Source organism: Impatiens glandulifera, chromosome 8 (genome assembly GCF_907164915.1).
Source record: "Impatiens glandulifera chromosome 8, dImpGla2.1, whole genome shotgun sequence".
Classification (NCBI taxonomy): Eukaryota; Viridiplantae; Streptophyta; class Magnoliopsida; order Ericales; family Balsaminaceae; genus Impatiens; species Impatiens glandulifera.
This window is the reverse complement of record NC_061869.1, coordinates 25,086,445-25,113,940: the sequence shown is the minus strand read 5'-3', so window position 1 is coordinate 25,113,940 and position 27,496 is coordinate 25,086,445. Positions and strand designations below refer to the sequence as shown.

At 36.5% G+C, this 27,496-nt stretch overlaps 1 protein-coding gene across 1 annotated transcript; it reads right to left on the bottom strand.

The window, feature by feature from the left end:
* Positions 1 to 15,513: 15,513 nt before the first annotated feature.
* LOC124911730 (putative glycerol-3-phosphate transporter 5) lies at positions 15,514 to 19,922 on the bottom strand. Its single transcript, XM_047452238.1, has 2 exons — positions 18,814 to 19,922; positions 15,514 to 16,233 (listed from the first exon to the last, which is right to left on the bottom strand). Exons 1-2 carry the CDS (start codon positions 19,805 to 19,807, stop codon positions 15,686 to 15,688), a joined length of 1,542 nt encoding a protein of 513 aa, XP_047308194.1. The 5' UTR covers positions 19,808 to 19,922; the 3' UTR covers positions 15,514 to 15,685.
* Positions 19,923 to 27,496: the final 7,574 nt, after the last annotated feature.

Here is a 27,496-nt window from a genome sequence, read left to right as displayed (position 1 = left end):
TAGACCTTGGATAGGCTGTGGATGGTGATTTCAATACCTCAACCACTTAAGTCATTTCTTTTTTGGTTCTCGGGGTGCAACTGGTAGAATCGGTACAATATGATCTTGTTGTAGCAATCAAGACTAGAGTTTAAGTGAGCACGAATGATGATTTCCTCAACCAACACATGAACATTTTTCAATGTTTTTTTAAGATTTTCAGAGTTTATTCCGGTTCTCTTTTGGCATTTTTCATTTGCTTTCGACGGTAAAGCCTATTGGCAATCCAATCATAGTTGGTTGAATACTCGCGTAACGTCCGTCGTTCCTTAGCTCGGAAATGTGAAAGGTATTCTCAATACTCAATGTACTTCTGAAGAGTATCATACATGGGTTTAACAACATTCACAAAAGAAGTGACTACCCTTGATTCAAAAGCAGTTCGTTGCTTTTGTCGAATTTTCAAAGGTTTGACTTTGATTCCTTCGGGAATTTAAGTAAAGACTTCTAGAGAAGTCAGAGCATCCGCGAAGTAAGTTTGGATTCTTGGACCGTGAACAAACGATACTTGATCAAATTTTCTCATGAGTTTGGTCAAGTGGGCGTGGTAGGGTTTCAAGTTTTCCCCTTTCACTTGCCACGTGCCATTGGCTTGGGATATAATTATGTTAAAGTCACCCATGACGTCTAGATTGGTTTCCCCTTTTTCTATTTTCCAATTTGAGACCTAAGAGGCATGCCTCGTATTTAGTCTCATTATTGGTGACGGGATAGTCGAGTTTTATGGATATTGGGTTGTACGTCCCCTTCGGGTCAACAAACAAAATCCCAATTTCGTAACCTCGTTTTCTAAAGCTCCATCAAATATCAGTTTCTAATTATATGATTTTACACTCAAAATTCCCTCATCAGGGAATTCGAGTTCGTCTTCTAACACAACAATGATGGGTTGGTCAACAAGGAAGTCCACAACAATGCTTCATTTGACAAACTTCTATACTATATAGGCTATTTCATATTCGAATAACATCATCATCCATTTGGCTAGCCTTGGTGACAAAAGAGTTCGTTGGAACAATAAATGGATAGGGTCCAATCTTGATACCAACTTGATGGGGTGGACTTGTATGTAGTGTCTCAGCCTTTTGGTTACTCATGCTAAGGCCCAACAGATTTTCTCAACTAGAGTGTAATTAAGTTCACACTCAGTCATTCGTTTACTGATATAGTACACATCCGTTTTGAGTTTATCCTTAGTTTCTTGAGCCAATAGGCTTCCTATGGTTGTGTCTGTTACAATAAGGTATAGAATGAGAGGAATGTTGGCTCAGAGCGACATGAGTATGGGAGGGGATTTTAAGTAATCCTTGATTCTGTCAAAGACTACTTGACAATCTTCATTCCATATGAATTTTTTTATCTTTCTTTAGCAGCTTAAATAGCGGATTGCATGTCATACTAAGCTTATTATTGAATCGTCTAATAAATTAGATTTTGTTGAGAAAAATTAAGTGAAGAGTTAATTAACTTTGAAGAAATTGTTTGGAAAACTAATTAAAGAGTTAATTAACAGAAAAATGCTAAGTATTAATTAATTGAGTTTTGATGATGTTCATATATGAATAAAGCTAAGTCGTCTAATTGTTTCTATGAAGGTGCATCAGATTTGGCTAACTTAGACGTAGTCTAAGCAGGCTAATTAGACGTGTTGGTAGTTAGACGTGCAAGTCTAACAGATACGTAGTTAGACGTGTCAATCTAACAAATACGTAATTAGACGTGTTAGTCTAACAGATACGTAGTTAGACGTGCAAGTCAAATAGATATGTAGTTAGACGTGCCAGTCTAAGAGATACGTAGTTAGACGTACAAGTCTAATAGATACGTAGTTAGACATGCAATTCTAACATATACGTAGTTAGACGTGCCAGTCTAACAAATACGTAGTTAGACGTGCAAGTCTAACATATACGTAGTTAGACGTGTTAGTCTAACAGATACGTAGTTAGATGTGCAAGTCTAACATATACATAGTTAGACGTGATAGTGTAATAGATACGTAGTTAGACATGTTAGTCTAACAGATATGTAGTTAGACATGTTAGTCTAACATATACGTAGTTAGACATATCAGTTTCACAGATACATAGTTAGACGTGTCAGTCTAATAGATACGTAGTTAGACGTGTCAGTCTAACGGATACGTAGTTAGACGTGCAAGTCTAACAGACACGTAGTTAGATGTTAGCGTCTAACTCCTTTAGATTATTCTGAAGTGATATGTAGTTAGACGCTACAGTCTAACTCTATTAGACGTGGTAGTCTGATGGGATGTGAAGTTAGACGTTGCAGTCTAACTCCATTAGACTTAGTGGTCTAATGGAACTCGCTGTTAGACGATGGCGTCTAACTCCATTAGACTTGTCAGTCTAATGGACCACGTCTAATGCCTCACTTTAGCAGCCATTTGAAGTTAGCATACGTGTACCCACAATCAACTAGTTGTACGCTACTCCTGCTCCACTTTCTCTTGCAATCCAGTATGCCAACTATTTGCATAAAATGAATGAACGCCACGTATGTAAATATTCCTCCCACTACTTGTTCAGTACAGGACAGTTTTAGAAGGATATCTGGCGCACTACCGTTCAGTACGACCACGATCCATGAGCGCAGAGTCTATTGTACTCTCGTACTATGGAGGCTTTCCAATGGACGTTTGCCACGTGTCCATGAAGAAGATTCGACCGTTGGTGTCCTTCTACTACAAATAGATTCTCAAGGACAACAGCTGAATCTCTCTCCCTCGCTCGCTCTCAGTTTACTAGTTATCGAATTGAATTCTTCTTACTCATTACTCTTGTACTTACTGATTGTACATCATTTTCCAAGTTCAAGAGAGAATCAAAAACACTATTTAGCTAAGAGATATTATTGATTATATTGTAAGTTGAACAGAGTTTGTTCTGTTCAATAGAGTGTTAGCTATTCTGTAAGTTGTATTTGATTGAAAGAAGTTTAGTGAAATCCTTCTGGTTGTTTGAAGAAGGGGTGACGTAGGAGAGTTAGCTCCGAACATCCATAAACAACTTGTTGTGTTCTTTACTTTCAGTCCTTCCTTTCTCACTAGTTCAAAGCTTAAAACTCAAACAAACAGTTCCGCACTTGAATCGTTTCAAGAGTTTGTGAAGATTTGCGAAGAATAGAAAGTGATATTAATCCTTAATAGGATTTCTATCAATCAGTTTATCCGAAGTTGCTAACAATAGTCAGACCCCTGTCTCTATTGGTTGCATCGATCCTATCAAATTGTATCAGGGCTCTATTTTCTATTCTCAATCAAAAGGAACCTGAATCATGTCGAAAGATGCTAACTCCTCCAAGATTCCTATGTTTTCGAAAGAAAACTAAATGGTGTAGAAGAAGAGAGTTTGTGCCCATCTTGCTTCCTTGAACGATGACATGTGGAGTGTTGTCACTGAAGGACCCATCAAGATCGACAAAGAAAAATCTGAATGGACAAGTGAAGATTAGAGGAAAAACAACCTTGACAACTTGGCCATGGACATCTTGTATAGATCTTTTGACGACAGCATGTTCAACTACATCATATCTTGCGAGTCTGCCAAAGAAATTTGGGACAGACTCACTCAACTATGTGAAGGAAATGCGCAAACTAAAGAAAATAAGATCACGGTTGTCACCCAGCAGTTTGATAACTTCAAGATGCGTCCAGGAGAGACGATGACTGAGTTTGATGCAAGATTCAGTCAGATTATCACCATTCTATCCATTCTAGGCAAGACCCACAGCAATATAGAGATTGCTATAAAGGTCATGTGAGCATTGCCCAGGGAGTGGGACATTAAGACTCTAGCGATGAGGGAGTCCAAAGACCTCAATAAGATGGAGCTCTTTGACTTGTTTGCCGATCTGAAGGCCTATGAGTTTGAATTGAACTCGAGGAATGAAGAGGAGCACCCCACATCCGCTATCATTACCAAGGTTTTGGTCTCTTTCGAGGAGTCACCAGTTGTCAACGAAGAAAATGTGTCTGCCTAGCAACTCAGCAGCGACGCAATGGCTCTTCTCGTAAAGAAATTCGGGAAATACATGAAGAAGAGAATTCTTAACTCAAGCTCTTCAAATAACACCAATAATGATAAAGATAAATCGAAAGCTATTGTTAAGTATTTTAACTATGATATTCTAGGTCATTACAAGTCGGAGTGTTGAATGCCGAAACGTGATGAGAAGATGAAAGACAATGAAGGCCAAGTGGATTTAAAGTGACTCAAATTATTCATCAACCAATGATAGTGATGATGCAGAGGTTGCTTGCTTCATGGTAAGAGAAGAGGAAGATAATGAGGAAACTAAGGTATTGGATCTCTCTCCAGAAGACTTTTCACGAGATGAACTAGTGGCTGCACTAAATGATATGGTCTCGGAGTATAAAAATCTGTCAGAATCTCAAAACAAAACAAGTTTAGAATCTGAAAATGACCATCTTTTTCTCAAACCTCTGAGCCAAAAGTTTTTGAAAACATGGATGAGCTTTGATCTGAGAATGAAATCCTCAAAGAAAAGATTCAAACCCTTTGTTCTGAAAACCAACGTTTAACCTATATTGTAAGCTCTTAGACAAGGTCTGGAGATGTTGTCAAATATCAAATTAGTCTATTGAGGCCTATTGGATGTAAATCCGGTCTAGGATTATATAGCGATTACTCAGACAAGTCCTATAAGAAGTTAAACTCAGAAACTTACAAGCTTAAGTCAATAAGCTTTGTCAAAGGGAGTTTAACTAATACTGAAACTGATCCAAGTTGTGAGGATATAACTTTAAATGATGAGATAACTTATGTTCCACCAACAGTTAGCTGGTTGAAACTTAAGTTAGATGCAGCTAGTAAGTCTGGAAAACCAAAACCTGAAGAGAAGTCAAGGAGTTTTAAAAGAAAATCATCCTCTAAAGTTAAGGGATCAGTGGCTAGCAGGAATACGTCTGCTAAGTCAAAATCATACGCACTTATTACAACACAAAATGAAAAATCCATAAGAATAACTCAAATATGGATTCCCAAGGGACTAATTGATCGAGGGCCCAAGGGATTGTGGGTACCAAAAAGCTGTAAATATTTTCTTGTGTAGGTGATATAGGAAAGCTGCAAGAAAGAATCTTAGAATATACTCTTCTGAAGACATGTTCTAGAAGATCAACAGTGGCTCACGCCACTTCAAAAGACTAAGTGTTTTCTTCCTAAAAATATTTTTGGTCTTGAGGACCTCAAAACATTTGTTCATTCTTTTTATACATGCATAAATTGAGGGAGAAATTTATTGTGTAAATAAAGATGCACGCAGACGAAAGCTTTAATCGGTCCATTAGATAAAGAAGTCTAAAAGAAAATCAAGTACTTAGACGTATACATACTTACACAATCTAAGGTGAAATGTCTTTGTGAAAAACCTACGCGGTTGGACGTCGAAGTCTAATAGACGTTCAAACGTTTACAAGATAAGAGCATTTGGACGCTCACGTCTAACCAAACACACGTCTAATACGTGTTGTTCATGCGTCTAATAGACGATCAGTCCACATAGATTGTAGAAGTAAATAAAACGTCTAACTACATGTGTTATTAGACGCTTCATCTTCAGACTAATTAAGGACAGATGTCCTTTATGCGTTGGCATCTTATTTTCCCACTCAAACATTAAAAACAATCATTTCCTAGTAACTTGAAGACGCGTGTCTCTCAAGGTTAAGGAAAATGACTGATATACCCTCAAAATTAATGATGACTACCTTTGGGAAAAGGTGTCTAGTATTAAATTGGTGGGACCCTTGTGTTAAATGTGACGGTTAAGCCATGCGACTGTTGGGATTCTATTCAAGGACATCATGCATGCATCGGAAGTCTTTACGATCACTAATTTCTTAAGAACCCTAGTTTTCTCTAACTTCTCTCTAAGAAATCGTTTCATCTTCTTCATCTTTTCTAAAATGACTAACAAGAAAATTACTCTTGTTCACTACACTCTACAGGTGGATTTCTCGTCGGTTTACTCTTTTGATCAATAGGATGTGGTTGATATGTTCCGTTCCTTTGAGTATTCCGGTCTCAGAAAGTATCTTGACGGTCCGTTTATATTCTACGAGAAGGAAGTTCGAGAGTTTTTTAAATCGGCGGTCTTGGTTAGAGAATCCATTACAGCGATTGTGAACGAATCGCCTATATCTTTTAATGAATCTGCCTATGCGGAGTTCTTTGAACTTCCAACGGAGGGTCATACCTTTAATCTTGTATTTCCAGAAGAAACTATCACGGAGATGAAGACGATCTTCTCAAATGACGGTTCTGAAATAAGGATGAACAGAAAGAAAAAGGCTCTAAAGCCGCATTTCATTCCCTTGAACGACATTGTAGCGAAGGCTCATCAAGGCAGAGTAGGCTCGTTCGATTCATATAGCCAGGATCACTTCGACTACATGACAGCCATATCAAAAGGTATTCAAGTAAACTGGTATTCCACACTCTTTTCTAATCTATGTGAGTCGATTTACTCCAAGAATAAGGAGAGTGTGGGCTTCGCAGCCCAACTCAGCCGATTTCTGAAGCATTTGGGTGTCCTATGGGCGAGGGTGAGACTATTAACCCGAGTCACATATACACTAATTTCTCCGTGAAGAGCACTCTTGAAAAAATGAAGCTCTAAAAGGAGATGGGTTCCGGCTCTTCAAGCCAACAGAGAGGTGGTCAGTCGGTCACTCATTCTAAAAACAGGCTGCTTTTGTGCTGTCTACGGGAGCAAAATGAACCAAATCTGTTATGGAGTCTACAGCGAGTACGAATAGCCAGAAGAGCTCCCTGAAGAAGGATTCTGTAATAGTTGACTCTAGGGCAAGAAGAAATCTTCATCCTATTGCCTCCATTCCTATTTCGTCACTTTCTCCATCCCACAACCCGTTAAAGAAATCGGCTAAGTCATCTGGTCCTGTTGTATATCAGAAGAAGGCATCTAAGGCGTCTAAGAAATCCTCTAAGGTAATCTCCTCCTCTCCTTTGGCCTATGTGCCCATTTTTGATGTTCCTGTGATGGAACAAGTTGTAGGGCCGACTATTGATCTAGTCGGTTCAATTATTGAAAATGTTGACAAGGTTTCTTCGCCTGTCCGCCCCAAAGTTCCAGCAGCTATTGAAAGTGCTAGTATTATTGAAGCCCCCACCGAAATATAGCAGATCATTGCTCCAACGCTTTCTGTTGTTGTATTATCTGAGCAAAGTCCCACACTACCGGTTGTCGAGCCACTTGCTACCAAGATTATTGAAAAACAATATGCCTTTATTGGGAAGGGTGTTTTGTTCGTTCTTCCAGAAGGGGTATTTTCATAACCTCAAACCCCTTTCGAAATTATGAGATCAACAAGGGGAGCCCCTAGAATCACTATCTGTGAACCTATGTCTAATCATAAACCTAAACCTGCTGAGGTTCCTGGAAAAGGAAAGGGGATTGTCGTTGAATCTCCTGATAAGGTGTCTGAATCTAGCTGCATTGTCAACCTTGTGATGGAGCAAGTTGAAATGAAGGCCGCTGAGAAAATCAACATTTTTTATACTTAGGTGAATTACAGACTAGAAACTCAATTCGATGAGATGTTCTCAAAGAAGTAGATCGTGAAAAAATGGAAGAATGTAATAAAGAATGAGAAGAGAATATTAAGATGGGTTAGGACTGATGTAGTTTCTCAGGCCCTCAAACCAAAAGAACTAGTGGTAGCCAACATCATGGGACATATCCTTCTTCCCATAATTGAAAAGAGAAAAGCTAACTTCAACCCGCTTGATAGAGACACTCATATAGAGTAGAATTCTTTGAAGAGGTTGGATCTCATCATGCATAGTTATTGCACAACTATTCTCCAATAGGCTCACGGTACAGAGTCTTCGGGGTTAAGCTTATTTCATGATTCTTTTGATGAATACGAGACAATGGATATTTTTGATGTTGATCAATCTATTTTAGAAGAAGATGAACAGGCTACTACCCATCTTGTTGAAATGGAAAACATCTCTTTTGAAGAGATGCGTCTATCGGCCCTAAATACTGCTGAACAGACCCCTGTCTTGAGTTAAGCAGAAATAGTTCTAGAAGAAGAAGAGGTTGTTTTTGAAGCTCTTATATCCAATATTCAACCGAATGAGACATCTAGGGTGGATCCTAATACCATTATTGAAGAAGAACCTCCGGTGGGAGAAGAAGAATCAACAAAGATTGTTGTTAAGTCTCCTGGATCAGACGCTAAGAGGGAACCATTGAAAGAGATAGATTCAGAGAAGATTCCCTCTTTTGAGGGGGAATAAGATGATAAAGAGGATTCTTCAGAAGGTATTCCTTTGGAAGAATGCTTCATTCCGGGATCTTCTGTTCCACGATCATCCCCTATCAGGACAGCGACAGACATTGTTGACCACGTTAATGAATTACCTCTGAATTTTGAAGATATTTTAGGAGGAATTCAACAAGTATGTGCCGATATACTTAATGAAGAAGACAAATCTAAGGATGCGTCCAAGGCCCCCTCTTCTCATTCAAAGATAAAGAATTCGAGTGTTCTTTACAAGTGAATACGTATATAAGTCCAATTCGGACTACTCCGGCTCACTCTTAAGCTGTGTCCTCAGCTGCTCACTCTTCTGAAGAGGCATTTCCTGGAGATGCAAACTTTTATACTACAATGCTAGATGCAATAAATTTCATCAAAGATAATATGGTGGATATGCAGTCCAGATTGGTAAATCTTGAAAATGGCTCTATGTCAAGCCAGAAAGAGATGTCTTCCTTCCTCACTATTTAGAAAGAATTGGATAAGACCATGCATAGAAACACGTACGAAGTCAACATTAAAAATTCTAAGTACAACAAATTTGAGAAAAGTGTCATTAATCGTCAAACAGAGCAGCATGCCAAGACAAAGGTTTTCTCCTTGGAACTTCATCAAGTCCTCGTATCTTCAATAGATCTCCTTCAAGCTCAAATGGTGAAAGTTTCCAAATCAATGAGTAGAGCAGAAGCAGAAAGAATGGAGTATGATGATTCTCTTTCTAGGTCCATTCAAGCTATTAAAGTGGCAGAAGGCAATGCCTTTAAAGAAAGAACATGTATCGTAGTCCATGTTGCTGTTGTAGTTGATAATATTAAAATGGGGAAGGTAGCTCAAGAGGAGGCAGTTCAAGAGGTGGAGGAGCTAGAGGAGCTGCTAAAGGAACCCGATCTAAACGAAAAGTTATTGATGAGGAAATCGAAGGAGAAGACAGACCAGCAAAGAGAGGTCAAGGTCGCGGAAGCAATAGAGGCGATCGAAATGGAGGCGACCGAAGTGCTGTCACACGTTATCACAACCTCCTAACTGGCTATTCTCTAGATGAAGACAATGCAGATGCAAACGTGAAAAGGGAAGACCATAAATCTCTTTCTTTGCTTCTCTCATTCTAAAACTTATGATTGGAAGATTTTAAAACTTATGTTGGTTTAAAACTTATGTTGGAATATTTTTGGGTAATCTACTTGTATCTAATATTTGATGGATGTTTACATTGCTTTAGTAAGATTGCATGGTTTTAACATCATCAAAAAGGGAAGTTTTTCTAGATTAAATGAACTCAACTGATTTTAATCATTTAGCTTAAATCATCAAAAGGGAGAAATTGTTGGGAAAAATTAAGTGAAGAGTTAATTAACTTAGAAGAAATTGTTTGGAAAATCTAAGTAAAGAGTTAATTAATAGAAAAATGCTTAACATTAATCAATTGAGTTTTGATGATGTTCAAATATTAATAAATCTAAGTCGTCTAATTATTTCTATGTAGGTGCATCAAATTTGGCTAACTTAGACGTGGTCTAAGCATGCTAATTAGACGTGTTGGTAGTTAGACGTGCAAGTCTAACAGATACGTAGTTAGACGTGTTAGTCTAACAGATACGTAGTTAGACGTGCAAGTCGAACAGACACGTAGTTAGACGTGCGGGTCCAACAGATACGTAGTTAGACATACTAGTCTAACAGATATGTAGTTAGATGTGCAAGTCTAACAGATATGTAGTTAGACGTGCAAGTCTAACAGATATGTAGTTAGACATGCAAGTCTAATAGATACGTAGTTAGACGTGCTAGTCTAACAGATACGTAGTTAAACGTGTCAGTCTAACAGAAACATAGTTAGACGTGTCAGTCTAACAGATACGTAGTTAGACGTACAAGTCTAACAGATACGTAGTTTGACGTGCAAGTTTAACAGATACGTATTTAAACGTGTCAGTCTAACAGATACGTAGTTAGACGTGTTAGTCTAACAAATACGTAGTTAGACATGTCAGTCTAACAGATAAGTAGTTAGACGTGTCAGTCTAACAGATACGTAGTTAGACTTACAAGTCTAACAGACACGTAGTTAGACGTTGGCGTCTAACTCCTTCAGATTAGTCTGAAGTGATATGTAGTTAGACACTACAGTCTAACTTCATTAGACGTGGTAGTCTAATGGAATGCGGAGTTAAACGTTGAAGTCTAACTCCATTAAACTTAGTGGTCTAACGGAAATCGTTGTTAGACGTTGGCATCTAACTCCCTTAGACTTGGTAGTCTAATGGAGCACGTCTAATGCCTCGCTTTAGTAGTCGTTTGATGTTAGCATACGTCTACCCATGATCAACTAGTTGTACGCTAGTCCTGCTTCACTTTCTTCTGCAGTCCAGTACGCCATCTATTTGCATCAAATGAATGAACGCCACGTACGCGAATATTCCTCCCACTACTTGTTCAGTGTAGGACAGTTCCAGAAGGATATCCGGCACACTACCGTTTAGTACGACCACGATCAATGAGCGTAGAGTTTGTTGTACTCTCGTACTATGGAGGCTTTCCAATGGACGCTTGCCACGTGTCCATGAAGAAGATTCGACCGTTGGTCTCCTACTACAAATAGATGCTCAAGGACAATGGCCGAATCTCTCTCTCGCTCTCTCTCGGTCTACCAGTTATCGAATTGAATTCTTCTTACTCATTACTCTTGCACTTACTGATTGTACATCATTTTCCAAGTTTAAGAGAGAATCAAAAATATTGTTTAACTAAGAGATATTATTGATAATATTATAAGTTGAACAGAATTTGTTCTGTTCAACAGAGTATTAGCTATTCAGTAAGCTGTATTTGATTCAAAGAAGTTTAGTGAAATCCTTCCGGTTGTTGGAAGAAGGGGTGACGTAGGAGTGTTAGCTCCGAACATCCATAAATAACTTGATGTGTTCTTTACTTTTAGTACTTCTTTTCTCATTGGTTCAAAGCTTCAAACCCAAACAAACAGTTCTGCACTTGAATCGTTTTAAGAGTTTGTGAAGGTTTGCGAAGAATAAAAAGTGATATTAATCCCTAACAAGATTTCTATCAATCCGTTTATCCGAAGTTGCTAACAATAGTCAGACCCCCGTCCGTTTCTATTGGTTGCACCGATCCTATCAGATTTTAATCAAAAAATCCACGAACCTCTCTTTCGTTTTGAGGGATCGGCATTACTGTGATTGCTTCAATCTTAGAGGGATCGTCTTCAATTCCCCTCTGTGTGATTAAGAAGCCTAGCATTTTACTATTTGTGACTTTGAAGGTGCATTTCTTTTGGTTGAGTCATAGCTGATATTTCCTAATTCATTGTAGGAATTTTTAGAGGTTTGGGACATGTCATTTACGACCCATCGATTTGACCATCATATCGTCGACATATACTTCCACTTCTTTGTGGATCATGTCGTGAAGGATCATAGTGGCTGCCCTTTGATAAGTGGCTCCCACATTCTTAAGACTAAAAGGCATGACCCTATAATAGAAAGTTCATACTTCTATTATAAACATGGTCTTTTCCATGTCTTGTGGGGTGATTAAAATTTAGTTGTATCCTGAGAATCTGTCCATGAATGATAATAATTCATGACTAGTGGCATGATCGACCAGTATGTCGATGTGTGGTTGTGGGAAGTGATCTTTAATAATGGCCTTGTTCAGATCCCAATAATCTACACTCACACGTAATCTTCTATCATTCTTTAGGACGGTGACTACTTTAGAAATCTAGGTAGGATATTCCACTACCTTGAGAAATCCATCTTCGAGTTGCTTTTAGAATTCTTCCCGAATTTTATTCATGACTTCGTCTTTCATTCGTTTGAGATTTTATTTCATAAGTTTAGCTTTAGGGTATAGAGGAATATGATGTTGTGTGATCTTTAGATTGATGCCTGGTATGTCTTTGTATGACCAGGCGAAGACATCTTTGTTGACCTTTAGAAGCTCAATAATTCTAGACATTCTTGGGGGTTTAAACTTTGGTCAATTAGTATGATTTGAGGATCATCGGATGTGTTTAAGTTGATTTCAATTGTCTTTTTTGTGGAGGAGACAATCTCATCATTAGTTTCTAAGAAGTGTTTGGTTTTGAAGTTCAAGTCTAAGTAAAAGGAAAGATCATTTTTACTCATAAATTTGAAGTCTACTTCTTTATTACATCGATGGATTTATTACATGTAAGAAAAGATGATCCAACAAGATCATTATTCTTGGGTTTCTTACAATGTACAATATTTAACATCTCTCTACATATGAGAGGAGAAAGAGTTCTACTTTTATCGATCACAGTATCGATGGATGAAAGGAATCGATTTCTTGAGAACCGAAAGAGCTATATTCTTGAGCTGGAGTAACTTTCCTAGGAATCCGAGCCAAGATTTAGAGGGCATTGCGCCAATAGTCCATTCTTTCTTATATCATACAAATTGAAGGGTTAGGATTATAAGGGCAATCTGAAAAAATATTTTGAGACCTGGAAAATGTCTCCGTAAATCTAGGTTGGTAAAGGGTTCATAGAAGTAAAAGCACGGGGTGTTTTGTCCCTCGCGGATGAGCAGTCCACTCAAGGTTTGTGGAAGAGCTATGTTTTTTCTAGATATCCATTTTGTGCAGATTTTCTCGAATCTTGTAGGGATGTATCCTAGACCGTGTCGATCCATGTTACAACATTATTGCATGAATGATGTCATGCCTTTGGAGATTGGTCCTAAGCCCATGCCAAGGAAATATCATTTGGCACATCATTCTGATTGAAGAGAGGCTAAAATTACTAAAGTTAGGATATTTGGATGAGTCTTTACCTTTCGAGATGATTGATTGAACATATCTTCTCAGTTCTTAGTTTTTACTCTCGTAACATTACTTTGTTTGTAACAAGTGTCATTTCACATTGACAATCTTTACACGTAAGTATAGAAATATCAATCCCAGTAGAGTATTTCTTTGCAAGAAGAGGGTGATGTATCATTTACACATAAAGGATAAAGTCTTTAAATAGGGTAAAACCTATGTGTCTTGTAAGATGTTGTACCTTATAAGACAAGCCTATTAAGTGTGAAAATGTGATATAAACGTTTTAAAAGCCAAGTTTATGTTTTTTTAGTAAAATATTTAATTCCCCATTAGAGTTGCCAAAAAGTTGTAACCTTTGGGAGATCCCTTGGTCCATAGCTTAACATATGTTTGGTGGACACGTGACAATACGGAGAAGACCCGGGGTGGCTCGAGGTTTGATAGTTTTTAACTTGGTTTGCGTGTCAGGCATCTTTTAAAATAAAATATTATTTTTAAAAGATTTTGATAGTACCTCACAGCTTTTAAAATTAATTATTTAAAAATAATTAATTTTATTCAAATTTTAATAATCTGGAAATTTGTTATAATTAAATGATGATTTGATTTGAAATCCAATTTAAATTAACTAAACATAATTAACTTAAGAATAGATTATTTATTTGAAGACAGTGTCGCTGACTGATTTTAGAAAAATCAATAAAAAGGTGTACGTGTACAAACGTACTTTATACTAGAGTTTCGTTTTTGGTTTGAAGTTTGGTGATACTCAGGAAATGGCTTTCGCGCTTCATCCTCCGTACCCGTCCAAAGACAGACTCTACTTATAAAGTTGTCTTTTGAAAATCGGTTGTATAACTTTTGAGTTTTAACCAATTATTCTTCTGGCCTAGTCATGCTTCTAGGTTTAGCGTTATTTAAAATATTGAAACATCAATATTTAAATGCTAGTACTTGTTGCAGATGATAACTAGGGTGGAAATACCAAAAGAATGTTAGTCATTTTTAAAGTCATTAAAGTTTATAAATAAACACCAAATAAGCTTTGTTTAAATATTTTATGGAAATATCCCAAAAATATTTAAAATGCATTTTTTAATTTTTTGGGATTTTTAGAAAATGATTTTGTGTCCATAAATTATGAAAATAATTTTGGATTTTAAAAAGTGGAATCATGTAGGCCTTAGTACCGGAGTCATAAGCCTTGGTTCCGATTTTATCGATCGGGGTCCGGAGACCCTCTGTCTGACTCGAGAGCTATCGGTCTAAGTACTAGAGTCTCTCAATCGAGGTGCTAAGGACTCTCAGTCCTTAGCTAATCTTACCAGTCTAGGTGTAAAAACCTATCGGTTCTGGACTAACATGGGGCTAGGTTTCTCAGTCGAGGTGTATAAGCCTCTTAGTCCGGGGCTAAACTCTAGGCTAAGTTGTTGCATTGGAATCTTTATCCTTTTTTACTACTTAAAAATGAGAGAAGATTATAATTGAAGATTGCTTCATTGAAAAATATTTTTCTACTTTTTAAATAACAAAAATTAAATCTTTTTTGAACATAAAAAAATTGTTGCACATGACCTTATAAGGCGTTTCACATGGCATTGTTAACTGAACAAAGTTCAATATTATTTTGAATATAAAAAATGTGTTACACATGGCCTTATAAGGCGCTAAACATGTTCTTATACAGCGCTGTACATGATTGTTTATTGAAAAATAAATAAATATTTTTTAAAATAGAAAAAATGTGATGCACATGGCCAAACTACATAAAATAATAATAGAAACGGTATATTTCGGGTTTAACAGACGATTTGTTCAATGTTTTATCTTCTGTAACGTTCTCTTTATTTATTTCCTAAACATGAAACCTTAATTAATTCGTTATCAATAATAAAAAAAAATAATAAAAAAAAAAGAGTTGAAAAACTTAGCATTTCAACGAAGACTTTGAGTTCACGCAATTAATGAATCTAAGGTTTTAGGTTTGTAGACGATTTCTTTGGAGAAAGAGGGAGACGATTTGACGAAAATGAGCAGGAAATTAACTTAGAGATTTTTTTGTTTTCTCAGGCAAACATAATAGGCAACGTATATTCGTGGTCTTAATTTCGTTTCTATATTACTCTTAAATAATATATCCAAAATTTCAATTATCCATAAATCAACTTATATTTTAAGTAATTAAATTATTTATTTCATTAATTAAAATATTAAATAATTTTACTTTATTTTTATTCTATTGTATTAAAAAATATTTTATTAATTAAATCAATGAAAAACTCAATCAAAACATCAAACCAGATTTCTTAACAAAAATACAAATATCGATTCTTGAAAAGAAAACAAAAGAAAGTTCTCAAAGTTATATCAATCTATTTAATAACACAACAAAATTTACAAAAGGCTATTCTACCCAATACAAAAATCATACAATAATATCTGCCTAAAGCTGGCTGTATGAATGTATCCCAACAAAACGGGATCTAAAATATGTTTCTTATAATATGTTCAATGAGATATCAACATACTACAAAAGAGCCATTTTCCCTGGCTAATCTTCTCCATAATCTCATTCTTAACCACCCGAATCAAGAACAAACCCGCAAACGATATTGAAACAATCAACATAAAGAATACACTATTCCACCCTCTTGTAGAAACATAACCCGCCAAAACAGGCCCGAGGGCAGCCCCAACCGAACCAGTACCATCTATAATTGCAGTCACTGTAGCCAATGCTCGCGAATTTCCTTTCACTGTACTTTGAGTCCCAAGATCGGCTGCAACCGCTGTTGTAATGAGGGCGTAAGGCCCGTTTACTAACAGTCCAGAGAGAAACATTAGGGATATGTTGGCCAATACTGAGATAGTTCCATAAATTCGGTAGATAATAAGTGTGGGGATTGAGAGGAGTAAGAATATGATTGAGGTTACTGCTCGAGCTTCGATTAAATCGGACACGAAGCCTGCTGTTATGCCACCTATTACTCCTCCGATATCGAATATTGTAGAAAGGATTCCTGCTGTTTTGTTAGATAAATGCACTCCTGCAACAGCTGCAATTTTTACAAGAACTCTTTCAATTGGCTTGCAAACAGACAAAAGATATGTAAAGAAAGCAATTGAAACTTCATTTGTAATTCAGCATGAGTCAAGTCAATAAGCAAAACCGAGTTGATTGTGATTTCCCTGATTTTCAGCAATTTAGAATTCTTTAATTTTATATTATTCCTTGTATATATAGCTATCAGATATGCTACTCCTGAGAGGCTATCTCTGTCTGAAATACCAAATTTCATGCTCTATTTTTGTGTTGTCATTTGGATGATTAGGATTACAGGGAATGACTGAATATCGATAAACATGTAAATGCTATAGTTGTCTCAAACTCAATTCGCCATAAATGGTCGGAATTGATATTGTTCCAGCCAGCTGGATATACATCAAGTTCATTTATCTTCCCCAATTATATACGCAGATGATTGTTCCCGATAGAGACAACTTCTTTATCTTTTGCGATGGACCGGTTGAACTCAGAGTCAGTCAGTGGGTGAGGCCACATAGGCAATGGAGAGTAGGGCTATCCACCCTCCCTAGGCCACCCCCACAAGGTCCTTCAGGCTTTAGCCCCAACTCCCCAAGCCAAACAAATTTATTTATTTTAATGCCCTAACAACTAAAGCTCAACTCTCCAAGCCTAGGTCCATCAGCTTAACAACTTATTTATTTTTTGAAGGCCCTAACAACTAAAGCCCAACTCTCCAAGCCTAACTCCATGCCTCCCTCTTCCTTGTACTCGCCCATTCGTCCACTGGCCAGTCTAGCCCCCAGGTTAGTTACTTTACTTATTTAGAAATTAGTAAAATGCCTTATCTTTGGATTTAATTGTATATTTTTATGATTATTGTATCACGAGTCTTGTTTGGTTAATGATAATGAATTAGGTAATGTTATGTACTATGAAGAAGAAGAATACAAATGATAAGGAATGGGCAAGGTTTCAAAAAAAGGCATGTGCTTGTACAAGAAATGCCAAGAAACAACATGAGTTGTAAATTTTCTAACTTCGAGTCATGTGCGTAGGGTTCGATTCCTAAACTATCCAATACAAAAAGAATAAGGTTTTCTAACTTTGAGTCATGTTGGTAATGAAAATGATAGTGTTAGAGATTAAATCTTAGAACAATCTGACTGAGTTTGTGAAAAAAAATTCATCATAGTTACTACATGTGCATATTTGATTTGTTTTACATATGATAATTTTTACCGCATTATAACAAGTATAATTTCTTTATTTTCTCGAAGTACAAAAAACACATTCACATAGGGTATCTCCAATCCTTGAGGACACCACTAGTTGAACTCCATTGGTATAGCAACAATTGTTGTCACTAACTATAAGGGTAGTGTTATTAATATTGGTACCTACACCATGTCAAATAGAAAAGTTGTGTAGTTGTACTTTTGGTTTCTACAGTTATTGATGAATTTATATTTTAATTGTTGTGGTTGTAACCTGATCCCATTGTGATTTTGTCAAAACAAAAAAAAAAAATCGGTGCTTTGTTAAGTGAGATCACAGTTGTATTTAACAAATCAAATTGTAGTTGGATTCAATCCTAAATATTTTAGGTATGGATAATTTTTCATTTGACGATAATAGAGATTGAACGAACAAATGTAAATCCAAATTAAATGTGAGTCAAAATAACTCTATAATAATCAATCTACAAATTCAATTTTACTGAAAAAATAAGTTTTATGATGAGCTCAATCTAAAAATATACAAAATGAGCACATTAGAAAACTTACTTTTTTTAAATCTTTGAGTTGTATCTCAACCTATCGAGAAATCGTCAAATTAATAGTTGTATTGAAGAAAATGTATTTGATTGATTTTGAATTATATTGTTAACCAGGGTGGGATAGGATAGGACAACAATCCACAGCCAATATCTGTGCTTACAATGTGAATCAAATGTTAAACCTGAAGATCGTGTAAGTCCTTTAGTCTAAAACTGAAAATTAAGTGTTGAATATTGCATATTAAGTGTCGAATTAGATAAGTATTTGAAAAGTAAATGTTGAACAAACCAAATACAAATATCTGAACTATAAGTACTTGATATGCAAATTGATTTGATAAAATATGAAATTAATGTGGGGAAAGTACTTAACCACTATTTTACACCCTTACAAATGATGTAATTTAATTCATTTTCAAGGATTAAAGTTGTCTTTTTTATGTTCATATTATACTACCGAGTTAAGTCATTCATAGTATACCGAATTAAACTATGCCGTAAAGCGTAATTTGAGATAAATCTAAAGAATTAAGTGATTTTAAATATCACTTATCAAATAGACTTATTTCAAAGAATCGGTTAATTTATAATTAAGTGATAAGTTGTATTATCAAACACAGCTTAATAATCTCTTCTCTTGTGACTGAGCAAAGTTGATAATATTTGGAGGAAAAAAAAAGATCTTGTAAATGGATAATTTGAGAAACAAATATAATTTTGTTTGGTTAAAAAAAATGTAGTCAGATTTGATGTTAAATTGCAATATGAATTATAAATGATGAAACAACATATGAGGTACTAGATGATATCAGGGATGAAAATTCAAAATACCTGTGTGTCTAATGTAGAATGGCAACCAATACAAGAATGTGTAAGCCACAAGCTTAGAGAAGAAGAGGCAAAATGCAAATGGCGCCACTCCAGGCAATCTCCATGCCTCCAAGAACCCAATTGCTTCTGAAACTGTGGTATCATCAGAATTCTCAACTTCATTTTCGACCTTTTCTGAGTTCATCAATGGCAAACCTTCAACATTCATCTCAACTTCTTTTCCAGACAACTCCAAACCAATATCTTCAGGATTCACAACCAGAAACATAAAAACCAAAACCCCAATAACCATAACGAAAACGCCTGGCAAAACGAATGACCAACCCCAACCAGATCCCAATACAGAGGATGCCACCACAGAACCGATAATGTTACCAACAGATGTATGAGAATTCCAAACCCCCATTATCAATCCTCTCTTGGAAGACTTACCAAACCAATTCCCAACAACAGAAACAACACATGGCCATCCAATTGACTGAAATAATCCACAGATAATCTGAACTAATACAAAGAACCATAATACATGAATATTTAGCCAAAACCCTAACCCGAAAACAATCGTCAAAACGCCACTTCCCATCATACCAATCGTCAGGAAAATGCGAAGATCCATTCTGTCCCCGATGTGACCTGCGAAATACATTCCGACCGCGTAAGCTAATAGGAATGCCAAATCGAGCTCGCCTAGCCGATGGAGGCCGTCGGATTGGTTGAACGGAACCCAACCAGCGTTGATTCCAGGCGGGTCCTCATCGATTAGTGAGGATGTGCCGTTTTCGGATCTGATTTGGGGGCCAAGAACTGCTTTTACGATGCTGGGTGGCTTTCGCGAGGCGTGGAAGGAGGCGTAGGCGAGGAAGGTGATGAGAAGAACGGAGATTCGGTGGAAGGTTAGGGTTTTGAGAGGAGGTCTGAGAGATGGGAAGAGATTGAGGCCTGGTGGAGGAGCCAAGACTATGATTTCCTCCTCCTCCTCCTCCTCCATGACCATGATCAATCGGGAATGGAAGAACAAGTGTAGAGATACATATATTATTATTATACATTATTTTGTATGGAAATTTGCAAAAGATGGATGGTAAGTCAACCAGGGAAGGTACCAACTACGAACAGGAATGGGAGGAAAAAGGACCGAAGGAGGAGAGGTTCCTTTTTGGGCCGAAAACTATTTAGTCATAAAATATCAAAGTTATGTTTTGATGGATTGAAATTGGAATAAAATTAATAATTCAATTAAGTTATGCAAATTGAGATTTTGAATATGTCTAGGTTCAAACCATATTCTCACAATCAAAATGCAAAAGCATTATTATATTAATAAATTACATCTGGGTTGAAAGGAAATGAGAGAATCCGTAACCCGAATTTCATTATGTGTTCACCCCAAACAGCATTAACGGAATGTCGAGATAATGTAACGTATGGAGCGAAGCTCCCATCCCCCAGATTCCATGTCAAAAAGAATGGAGATATATTGTTTCGAGCGTAACTCACTTCGCTCAAAGCGACATGTAAATCGGAATGAAGAGAAGCGGTACAGAGCGAAACATACTTCGTCCAGGCGCCCCGTTGAACGAAATGAAGAAATGCTTTTAGAGCGAAACATATTTCGCTTCAATTATTTTTAATACTCTGACATTAATGTAAAACCTCCAACACATTCATGTAAAACCGTTTAACTATCATGTAAAAACATTTATTCATGTATGTAAAATACAAAAAACAAAATATTTTTATATTAAAAATAAAAAAAGTTATGAAGAGACGCTTTTCAGTGAAGCAAACTTCGTTTCAATTAAATATTTTTATATAATAAAATATAAAAAATTTATTTACGAAGAGACGTTTTTCAGTGAAACATACTTCACTTCAATTAGTTTATATGTCTAGAGAATCGAGCGAAGCGTCCTTCGATCGGGCGACATGTGAAACAGAATGAATATACTAGTTTCGAGCGAAGCTTCCTTCGCCCAGGCGCCATGTAAAACGGAATGAATAGACTATTTTCGAGCGAAGCGTCCATCGCCCAAACGCCATGTAAAACGGAATGAATAGACTATTTTCGAGCAAAGACTGCTTCGCCCAGTCGCCATGTGAAATGGAATGAATAGACGCTTTCCGAGCGAAGACTCCTTCGCCCCAAGTGCCATGTAAAAAGGAATGAATAAACATTTTTCGAGCAAAGCGTGCTTCGTTTCAGTTAGTTATATGCCTAGACGTTCATGTAAAACCACCAGTACACCCATGTAAATACCTTTTAACTGTCATATAAAAACAATTATTCATTCATGTATGTGAAATAAATTAATTAAAAAGTAATAAAAAAATTAAAAAATTAAAAAATTATGAAGATACGCTTTTCAGTGAAGCGTGATTCGTTTCAGTTAGTTATATGCCTAGAAGTTCATGTAAAACCACCAGCACACCCATGTAAATACCTTTTAACTGTCATATAAAAAAACATTTATTCATTCATGTATGTGAAATAAATTAATTAAAAAGTAATAAAAAAAATAAAAAAAATTATGAAGATACGTTTTTCAGTGAAACATACTTCGCTTCAAGAGTTACTTAGCGATGCTTACTTCACTTGTAGTAACAACTTTAATATATATAAACCCTAATATCATTATTATAAAAAACACTGCCGCCCGATTCATCTCTCTCTCTCTTTTCAAATTCTGCCTTCTTTCATGGCAATTCGCATCCGGCTCTCTATCTTCCAAACCAGAATCTTGACGTCTCGACAATGGTACGTACACCAAAATAGTAAACTTTTCTTTATATTTATGAAACCACTAAACCCTAGGATTACGTACCCACAATAAGGTCGTTATTTCGTTCATATTTAGGAAACTCTACTCCGAAAATGTCACGTTCAATGAAAATCCTTCGTATTTAGGAAAATGTACATAGGATTAGGGTTGTGTATATTATTTCCACGAAACCTTAGTCATTGATGTAGTGAAAACTTATTTTTGATATTTACAAAGCCTGTTTTTTTTAATGTGCAGGCAACAAACAACGCAATCGTCCAAAACACTGTAGGCATAGACTGGATTTTTTGCCCAAATCAATTATCTAGTGAAGATATAGTATTATTCTTGACCTATATCCATTTTGTTCATATTACGTAAGTTTTCATTGTAATGACCATGTTTGTTAGAGATAATATTATTGTTTTACACAGCCGTTGATGGTGCAATATGCTGACAATTGTGGTGCCACAGTGTCAATGAGGTGGAGAGACGATGTAACTCATATCATATCTTCCACTGATGTTAATGGTGGATGTGGTCGAACTATCAAAGTATTGAAGGAAATATTGAACGGGATATGGGTCTTTACAATTGACTATGAGACTCTATTAGTCTTAACGCAATATTCATTTTCACATATATGAAACTAAATACCAATTGTTTTTGTACAGGGATAAAATCATCAATGAAATCAAAAGGTTACGTTGATGAGGACCGTACGAGGTGCAGCAAGATAATCATGGGGTCGTGGGCGGTCCAAGAGCTGGCAGAATGCGGTATTTGAACAATGTAAGTTTGGTCTGATTCCTCCTCTATATCTTCATTATTCTCCATGATAACTGAAATTATTTTGTTTGTTTTTCAGCTGCCGAAATTGTTCGACAATTACACTTTTATTTTTGCAGGGGATTTCATCCCGACTTACAAATAGGATCTGATAGGGTTTGTAATTACTAGAGGAGGTACCACTAAAGAAATGGAGAATCCATTTATTGAGCCCGGGGACGACAAAACTATAGTAGTATACAATGAGACGAGGCACGATGTTAATGAAGTCATTCGGATATTTGAAGCAGTGGATCCTTTGTCAGCATATTTGGATCAATATGGTGTTCCTCACACTAGCTCGGCGTCAATTGAATTTCGATGAAAATGGCCAACCTTTGGAGGACATCGCAGCCAACTTAATTCCACATTTAAGTCGGAAATTTGAGAGGGAAGAAGATGCCTACGAATTCTATTTAGCATACGCTAAAATAATAGGGTTTGGTATAAGACGCAGTTCAACACATGCTGACAAAGATAGTTTTTTAAAGGATAGAGTTTTTTATTGTAGTGCACAGGGTTAATGGGGAAAAGACAAATGGGATGTTTATGTGAAACGTAGCCGTTCTTTAACGAGGTTCGGTTATGAAGCGAAATTGAGGATAAAAAGGGTAGCAAATGGAAAGTTTGAAGTGATAACTTTTATTAGTAAGCATTCGCATCCTCTTGCAAGTCCAAAGAAAACTCACATATATAGATGCCATAAGAATATTTCTGTAGTTGCAGATTTACATATTGAGATGACAACTCATGTGGGAATCCCTCCAAAGGCATCCCATGCTCTAATGACCAAACAAATCGGTGACATGGACAATCTTGGTTTTCTACCTCATGATTACAAAAATTACTTGCAATCAAAAAGAACAAGAGACTGTAATTTTGGGGATATAGGGGGGTGTATTAGATTATTTGCAGAAAAAACAATCAGACGATCCAGGTTTTTATAATGCTTTTCAACTTGACGTGGACAATTTGATAATGAATATTTTTTGGTGTGATTGCAACATGCGTTCCGATTATTCATACTTCGGAGACGCTGTTAGTTTCGACACGACCTATAAGAAGAATAAGGAAGGTCGTCTAGTTGCTCTTTTTGTAGGTGTGAATCATCACAAACAATCTATTATTTTTGGTGCAGCTCTATTATACGATGAAACTTCTATGACTTTTGAATGGTTGTTTGAGACTTTCATCACAACTATGCGTGGGAAAAAACCTAAAACTATTCTTACAAATCAAGACGCGGCCATGGCTAAGGCCTTAGCGTCTACATGGCCCGAAACAAATCATCGTCTCTATATTTGGCACATATTTCAAAATGCAACCATACATATAAGCTCTGTGTTTCATAATTGTAGAGAATTTTCAAAGGATTTTTCTTCATGTATATATGATTTTGATGAAGAGGTAGAGTTTCATGAAGCCTGGAATCAAATGTTGACAAACTACGGGCTTGAAAACAACGACTTATTGAAGCGTATGTTTTGCATTAGGCGAAAGTTGGCATTAATGTATGGACGACATATGTTTTGTGCTGATATGACGACAACACAGAGAAGTGATAGAATGAACAGTGTGTTGAAAAGGTATTGCTCCTACAAACACAAGTTCTTAGAATTTTTCAAACACTTTGAAAGTCTAATTACCGAAAGAAGATATGATGTGTTAAAAGCTGATTTCAAATCAATTACAAGTAAACCAAGTCTGAACTATTCAGTTTTAATCTTAAAGGATGCTTGTAATGTTTACACTCTAGAGGTATTTAAGTGTTTTGAACAACAATGATTTATGTCGCATGATCGTGGTGTAGATGTCGACACACACAGAAAATACACAGAAAATATAGAGTAACCCCCCACACTAGGAGATACACTCATACAATTACAGTTCATAAGAATGATGATAATATGGATTTTTATCTTTTTTATCTTTTTCTTGCCAACTTCTTACACTTTCAACCAATCGTTATAGTGTGAAGATGCACCAGTTCAGGTTCTTTATGTTATCAACATCCATTAAGAATTTGAGAATTTTGAACATTAATTAATAGAATACATGTGTAGGTATTCACAAATACAAATTGATATATAATAAGTTTGAATAAATGTTTACCTGACTCGTGAATTTTGAACTGAACATAAAAAACTTGAGACAACAAAGACAACAAAGTCGATTTTGAAATCGTTGTCTGCACTTGTGTTACTTAATATCTTGGGTATCATAGAAAGTCACTAGTAAAAAAACCACTAATAGTAACCAAAAATAGTAACCGTTTGTTCAGCGATTGTTTTTAAGGGGGTAATACCAACAATTTTAAAAACTGTTGATATAAAGGGGGTCAATATCAACCTCTTTTAAAACAGTTGATATTAACTCATCTATATTAACGAAATTTTAAAACGGTTGATATTAACCCACTCTATATCAACAGTTTTAATATGAACAAAACATATTACATAAGAATGAATATATATTTACCAAACTATAAACTTATAACACTTATATCATGATCTACACAAACACTTTCTTAACATTTGAGCATATCTGCCCATTATTACTAAAAAAGTCATCATTCATCATGAACTTACAATATTATTACACAACAATGACCCAAACAATCCTAAATACCATATTACAACTTATATAAGATTTTATAAACAAGTTTTGGACTTAATAGAATTTATTTCGAATTATTATCATTTTTCCTAATTTTTAATGATTTTAATCGAAAATAAATAAAAACAAATATAAAAACTTCGAATTTTTTTTATGAAATTTTTTATATAACCATTATTAATCATAATATGAATTAATAAAAAAGAATTGGATTAAAAAGAATTTTCCTTCATTTATTTTCGAGCATTATGCATGCACAGACACTTTTAATGTCTACTACTGATGAAAGAAAAATAAAAAAATAAGCATATATAAGGGGGGTATGGTGCTCTCCTCCTTTGGCTGGTTGAAATAGTGGTGAAACTAATATCAATCAGTCTCAGCCTGTGTTAGCACCCCTTCACTAGCTCTCTAAATACCTTAGAGCGAAAGTGTTGGTGGCAAGCCTCGATCTCGACCATGGCTGGAATAGTGTGGCGGCATTGGTTTTGACCGGTGTCTGGATAAGGATGGGGGTGGTGGCATGGTCGAGGGCTAAGGCCGGTAGAAATTATCCCCACGGATGACTCCAGGCCTAGAAGATTCAACCTGGCAACGGTTTTACACAACTACAGATCATGCTGCGCATATTTCTCGTTCTCGCTGTAATTCGCTAGGGGAAGATCTTCAAAGACAATTGAGAGTCATCTATGGTCAAGCCAATCAAGGGACTAGCCCCTGGGCATCGACCCGGGATGACATGATTCTTTATGAGAATACTGGGCGCAATAATCATTCACAAAAGAGAGGATTCTGGCATGTGGGTTGGTTTGAGATACTCGGAATATAGCTAGGGAACTTCTTCAAAGAAAGTTGCAGTTGATCGTTGGGCCTTAAAATTTGTCGCCTCAAGCTGGGTCACAAGATTAGATTCAAGTGATCTGGCCCCTCGGTCTCGACCGAAGATGACAAATAGTAGACGCAGTTATCATCCCCGACTGAGAGGATTCAACTTAGCATTGGTTTGAGTTTATTCCGATTTGTGGGTTGCTTCGAGATAGTCGGAATATAGCTAGGGAAAGTCTTCAAAGAAAGTTGCGGATGATCGTTGGGCCTTAAAATTTACCGCCTCAAACTGGGTCACAAGATTAGCTTCAAGTGATCTGGCCCCTCAGTCTCGACCGAGGATGACAAATAGTAGACGCAATTATCATCCCCGACCGAGAAGAATCAACTTAGCATTGGTTTGAGTTTATTCCGATTTGTGAGATTTAACTAGGAAATGATTCTCAAGAATGACTACGCCTTATCAATGTGTCAAAAATTTCACGTGTAGCGAGACTAGCTTGGCTCTGTTAAGTGGTTTTTGTGCTAACTTTTATGTTGGTAGATTAATTGTTTAATGGGGGTGGACGAAGTGTACGTAAAGCGTGTGATTGGTGATTGGATTGTTTGTGGTGGACCAATCCTTGCCTAGAGCAACGAAGTCTATTCGCTCCTTTCTTATTCAATCATGTTACAAATTCAATAAAAACATTTGGCATTGGTTAGATTCATGTGTTGGTTACCTGAATGATGGAAGCGATTATGTGGGCTAGATGCATATTTTGTCTTGGGTAGTTTGCTACACGGGATGGACCCTAATGTGGTTACTTTGACCTATTTGTTATGTCGATCTTCGATAATAATTGATGGTTCACTAATGTGTTACGTGTTGTCTTGGATGTGGAATATTGTATGGGTATTAGGTGTTCAACATCTATCAACCTAAACAATATTCGTCCCTTTTATGTACAACATTTTGACTTGTTTTCACCCATTAATGTACTTTGTTTGGAAGATGCAAGTCAAGTGTTTGAAAAGGAATGCTACCTAGTTGATCCTGCCAGTAGTCATATGCTTGTCTCAAAGATTAAGCCATGCATGTGTAAGTATGAACTAATTCAGACTGTGAAACTACGAATGGCTCGTTAAATCAGTTATAGTTTGTTTGATGGTACCTGCTACTCGGATACCCGTAGTAATTCTAGAGCTAGTACGTGCAACAAATCCTGACTTTTGGAAGGGCTGCATTTATTAGATAAAAGGTCGATGCGGGCTTTGCCCGTCGCTCTGATGATTCATGATAACTCGACTAATCGCACGGCCTTTGTGCCGGCAACGCATCATTCAAATTTCTGTCCTATCAACTTTTGATGGTAGGATAGTAGCCTACCATGGTCGTGACAGGTGACGGAGAATTAGGGTTCGATTCCGGAGAGGGAGCCTGAGAAACAGCTACCACATCCAAGGAAGGCAGCAAGTGCACAAATTACCCAATCCTGACACGGGGAGGTAGTGACAATAAATAACAATATCGGGCTTTTTGAATTTTGGTAATTGGAATGAGTACAATCTAAATCCCTTAACAAAGATTCATTTGAGGGAAAGTCTGGTGCCAACAACTGCGGTAATTACAGCTCCAATAGCGTATATTTAAGTTGTTGCAGTTAAAAAGCCCG